General features: G+C 57.0%; 1 protein-coding gene across 1 annotated transcript in view; it reads left to right on the forward strand.

Annotated features, from left to right (window-relative positions):
• Window positions 1-1,499: 1,499 nt before the first annotated feature.
• The window catches only part of SNX27 (sorting nexin family member 27), a gene marked incomplete at both ends in the record, with an annotated part of 4,019 nt that continues 516 nt past the window's right edge, over window positions 1,500-5,002 (forward strand). Inside the window, 5 exons of the mRNA XM_010184705.1 lie at window positions 1,500-1,663; window positions 2,600-2,689; window positions 3,284-3,433; window positions 3,645-3,773; window positions 3,996-4,064. Coding sequence (XP_010183007.1) covers window positions 1,500-1,663; window positions 2,600-2,689; window positions 3,284-3,433; window positions 3,645-3,773; window positions 3,996-4,064 — 602 coding nt within the window. The remainder of the gene's footprint in view (window positions 1,664-2,599; window positions 2,690-3,283; window positions 3,434-3,644; window positions 3,774-3,995; window positions 4,065-5,002) is intronic.

Below are 5,002 nucleotides of genomic sequence, written 5' to 3' on the forward strand. Positions count from 1 at the left end.
GGGTTGCACTGGGGGAGCTTTCCAGGTCACTGCCCACTCCTCACATTCTGTGATCCTGTGACATTCTGTGATCACCACAACGCAGCCAGTTTTGGGAAGCATGACACTGGCTGTAGATTGGGATGGATTTTTTCCCTTTGCTGGAAAGAAAAGTGATGGAGGGCACTTGGTCTGCACACAAAGAGGTGATGGCCAGGCTCTGGAGGGGATGTGCTGCGTCTCAGCTCTCCTTCCGTGCTTCAGTCCTGCTGGTTTTTGAGGCTGGATTGTGGGATTTTGGGGCATCATTTTGGCAATTCCCATCCTCCCAGCTCAGTGCGTGCTGGGGTCTCCTGGCTGCTCTTCACATCCCTGGCCGCAGCAGGCTCCAATTTCACACAGCCTCACGTCAAGTGATGCTGTAGAGAGACCAAAATGCTGTGGTCGCACCACAAAATGGGTGCAGTGGTTGCTTTGTGGGTTGCTTTTTCCCCTCTGCGCTGGATTTTTAAGCCATTTTAAAGCCATTTCTGGACTGTTACCTCTGTCTCAAACTCATCCCGTTGTTACGGTGAGCTGTGCCTTGTAGGAAGAGATTTCCAGGGCTATTCCTTGTGCTTATGAGATCCCAGATGAACAGCTAGGACAACTTCTGGGTGTTTAAAGCCCTCCTGAAGTGCCTCATCTCACGGGCCAGGCTGGGTTTGCCTTCCCATGCTGACCCCGGGGCAGCCACCGTCACCAGTCTCACCAGTTGGCATCGCACAGCTGGGTTTGTGGTGATGTTCTGAGGGTTTCTGGGTCCTGGTGTGCCAGAATGGGCCATGGACACAGCGAGGGAAGAGATTTGAGGTTGTCTCCAGGTTGCACGGGGACCCTCATGCTCGGGGAAGCTGCAACGCTGGCACAGCCCCATGCAGGGAGCTTTTACGGTGCCAGACCCCATAACCGGAGCTGTTAATTCCTGCACTCCTCGAACCTCAGAGGGGAAAACTCCAGTTGATCTTTATGGTTTGTGCTTTCTGGACGTCCACATTTATTCCTGTCTGGATGCGCTCCGTTTAATTCCTCTGCAAGCTCCATCTGCAGAAAGTTAACGACCCTTCAGTATCCCTTCCTGGTGAAGGAGAGGTACCAGCACTCACCTTTTGCAGTCCATCAGAGCTGGGTAAAGCAGATTTGGACACAGCAAACGGCTCCACAGGGGATCGCTGGTGACGGGGGGGATGAAGTTGGGCTGTGGGGATGATGCTCGAGAGCTGCGCTGAGAGGGGTTTGGTCTCGCTCAGATTCCTGCCCGTGCACCGGAGGCGATTGCAAGGGAGCAGCTGTGAAATCAGTGCTGAAAAAAAGCTGCGTTGTGTCAGGGAGGAGAAATAGGGGCCCTGGAGCACAGTTTGGGTCCTGGTCCTGGTCCCGGCTGGCTCAGCCCATGTGGGTTTGTGCAGCGGCCGGGCCGCAGATGCTGATGCTGCGCGGGGCTGCGCGCTCACCCCTCCGTGTCCTTTCCTTTGTCCCAGTGCGCAAACTGGCGCCCAACGAATTCCCCCACAAACTCTACGTGCAGAACTACACCTCGGCGGTGCCGGGGACATGCCTGACCATCCGGAAGTGGCTCTTCACCACAGAGGAGGAGGTTCTTCTCAACGACAACGACCTGGCCGTCACCTACTTCTTCCATCAGGTGGGTGCCCGAGAGCCGTACGGTTCTCCTGGAGTTAAGGCAATGAGAGCACCCGGTGAACTGCTCCAGTGGGGAAATTGAGGGCCAGTCCTGCTTGGGTACCTTCAAGGAGTGGAAGTCCATGGTGGTGCTGGGAAGGGAATGTCTCTGCCTGTGGTTTCACTTGGTGCAGGTTCTCCAGGATGAGGTGAGCCTGAGGAGAGCTGCGTTGTCCCGCTGCCTGAAGCCAGTCTGGGGAGAGCAGCTCAGAGGTCGATAACTGCAGGGTTCAATAAGATGAATCCATCTTCCATGGCTGGACTCGATGATCTTAAAGGTCTTTTCCAACCAGAACCATTCTGTGACTCTCTCACCACCAAAAACACTTCTCCAATGCACTTTGAGCTGGGCCTGTACCAACCTCTGGTCCGAATTGAAGTAAAACCAGTTGTGGTCGAGCTCTTTGACCTCCCAGACTGGCTCTTCGCTGGCTGGGGGCTTTACAAGGTGCTTTGTGCCACGGGTGGGAGTCCTTGCTGGGATGTGCAGCTGAGGAGCGAAGGGAAGGGGCTGTGAACCTGCTCAGTCCTGAGGAATAAAACACATTTTCATGTGGGTAGAAGACTTGCTGGAGAAGGATGTGTCTGTCTGTGAAGGAGAAGGGTTGTACCAAGCCTGTCCTTGCCTGTGTGTGAACACAACAACCACCTGTACCAGCATCTCCAGATCCGTCCTCTTTTGCCAGGGGTCGTTCTTCCAAAGCCATCTGTGTGCTCCCCAGGGCGGGCAGAGGCTCGTGGCATGAAGAGCCACCCCTCTGCCTTGCTGGTCAGCATCTGGGGCTGTGAATTTGGGTGCTCAAGCAGCTCTGGGGCTGCCAGGGCAGGCAAAGCATCACGACACAGTGCAGAGTCCTCTGCTCTGACCTGGCTTTCCCTTTCTCCTTTTCACCTTTAGGCTGTTGATGATGTCAAGAAAGGCTACATCAAAGCAGAGGAGAAGTCCTACCAGTTACAGAAGCTGTGTGAGCAGAGAAAGATGGTCATGGTGAGTTATCCCACCTGCCTGGAGAGGAGACGCTGGCCCAGGTTGCCCAGAGAAGCTGTGGGTGCCCCCTCCCTGGCAGTGCCCAAGGCCAGGTTGGCCGGGGCCTGGAGCAGCCTGGGCTGGTGGAGGTGTCCCTGCCCATGGGGGTTGGACTGGGGGGCTTTGGGGTCCCTTCCGACCCAAACTGTTCTATGCAAGTGCTGTTTAATATCTTCATTAATGATATTGACAGTGGATTGAGGGCACCCTCAGCAAGTTCTGACACCACCAAGCTGGGTGGTGAGGCTGATGTGCCAGAGGGACGGGATGGCATCCAGAGGGACCTGGCCAGGCTGCAGAGGTGCAGAGCTCTCCAGGTCCCTTCCAACTCCTCACATCCTGTGATTCACTGAGGGGCTCTGTATGTGTCTGGAGGAGGCTCCTTCCTCCCCATGGCACAGCCCTGCAGGCTCTGGGTGTGTTTCGGGGGGGATCCAGCCCCCTTGCACGAGGGTAAAGCCGTGGGGGTGATGAGCAGGAGGGCATTGGGAAGCAGGAGGACGTGGGGGTCCCTTTGGTCACTGATGCCCACTGCTCGCTCTCTCTTCCCCGCAGTATTTGAACATGTTACGGACGTGCGAGGGTTACAACGAGATCATCTTCCCCCACTGCTCCTGCGACTCTCGGCGGAAGGGACATGTCATCACGGCCATCAGCATCAAGCACTTTAAACTCCACGCCTGCACAGAGGAGGGGCAGCTGGAGGTGAGGAGCTTTGCCATGGGGGCAGCACCAGCGCCCATCCCCAAGGCTCCGGGGCTGCTTCTGAAGGGGTTTTGGCAGCGGTTGGGCCCCCAGATTTTTGGGTTTATTTGGTGTTTCCACGCTGCGTCCCTGTTCCTGCATCGCTTTTGCCACCTCATCTGCCCCAAACCTCCCCTTCCTCTGCCCTCACCTGGCTTTTCGTCTCGCTCAGAACCAGGTAATAGCGTTCGAATGGGACGAGATGCAGCGGTGGGACACGGACGAAGAGGGAATGGCGTTTTGTTTCGAATACGCGCGAGGAGAGAAGAAACCTCGATGGGTTAAAATCTTCACCCCCTATGTAAGTACCCCCCCCCACCCCCAGTTTGCTCATTTGCTAGAGAAAAACCCAGAGCCTGCTCGATTTCCCTCCCAGAAGCTGGAAGAGCTCCCTGTGCTTCTGCTTTTGGGCTGGGAGGGGACACAGGAGCCGGTGGCCGCCAGGAGGAGCCCGTGGCGTGGGGAGCAGCCGGTGCCGGGCTCCCGGGGCCGCTGCTGTGAGACGCCCGATTTCTCGTTGCAGTTCAACTACATGCACGAGTGCTTCGAGCGGGTTTTCTGCGAGCTCAAGTGGAGGAAGGAGGTAAGAACCGCAGGGAAACGGCGCCTCCTTTCACCAGAGGCTTTGAGCAGCGAGCGTTTCTGCCCTGTTCTTGTATGGGGAGCGAGCTGATGCTTTGAGGAGCGGTACCGGGGTGGCTTTGGGCTCTGGTGGAGGCTGTTTTGGGTTGCTCCCGGTGTGACCGACCGGGATAACCCGTTCCCATGCTGCGCACTGCGCCGCTCGCTCCTGGTGTCTGCTGTTGAATGCAGATGGTGAAACGTTCGTCCCCCGGAGAGGCTGTGCGGGTCGCTGAATTATTCAGAATGAATTATTATAATTATTCAGTTGCGAGAGCCTCCGGCAAAAAGCTGCCGAGAATACAGAGAGATTTGGGGTTATTTCGGGTTGTTTTTCCTCTCCGAATCCCAGCCCGCTCACCCTTCTCCTGTTGATGCTTAGACCTGGCGCTGAGCACCTGAGATGCAGCCTCCTCCATCCTCCCCTCCCAAGCGAGGGGGGTGTTTTATGACCTTGGGTCCATCTGCTGCTGGTCTGTGGGGCTGCCCCACATCTGCCCTCCCCGGGGTCGGCTCCCATCCCAGGAGGCAGGGAGCAGCTGGAAAAGCCAAGTGCTCTGGACCAGATTCACCTGCGTGTGGCTACCAAGTCACCTTGCGTGTGGCTACCAAATCACCTTACGTGTGGCTACCATCCCAGAGATGCTGCTCTCCCCTCTCAGGGTCAGGGATACGCAACCATGGGAGGTTGGATCCTCTCTCCTTGATCTGCTCGGTGTTTCTGATCTCTGCCCATGGCTTCTTTCTGCCGGGTGATGGATTTGGGGACCTCAAATGCTGATCCAGGAAGATCTTCCCCGTACGTGGGCACAACGCCGCCCTCTTTCCTTGCCTGGGAGGTTCGGTGCCCGCCTGCGTCGCCCCGTGGCGCAGGCGCTGGTGCTCGTCCCCTGTGGCTGGGATCCCAGC

Source organism: Mesitornis unicolor, unplaced genomic scaffold, assembly GCF_000695765.1.
Source record: "Mesitornis unicolor isolate BGI_N332 unplaced genomic scaffold, ASM69576v1 scaffold19465, whole genome shotgun sequence".
Taxonomy (NCBI): domain Eukaryota; kingdom Metazoa; phylum Chordata; class Aves; order Mesitornithiformes; family Mesitornithidae; genus Mesitornis; species Mesitornis unicolor.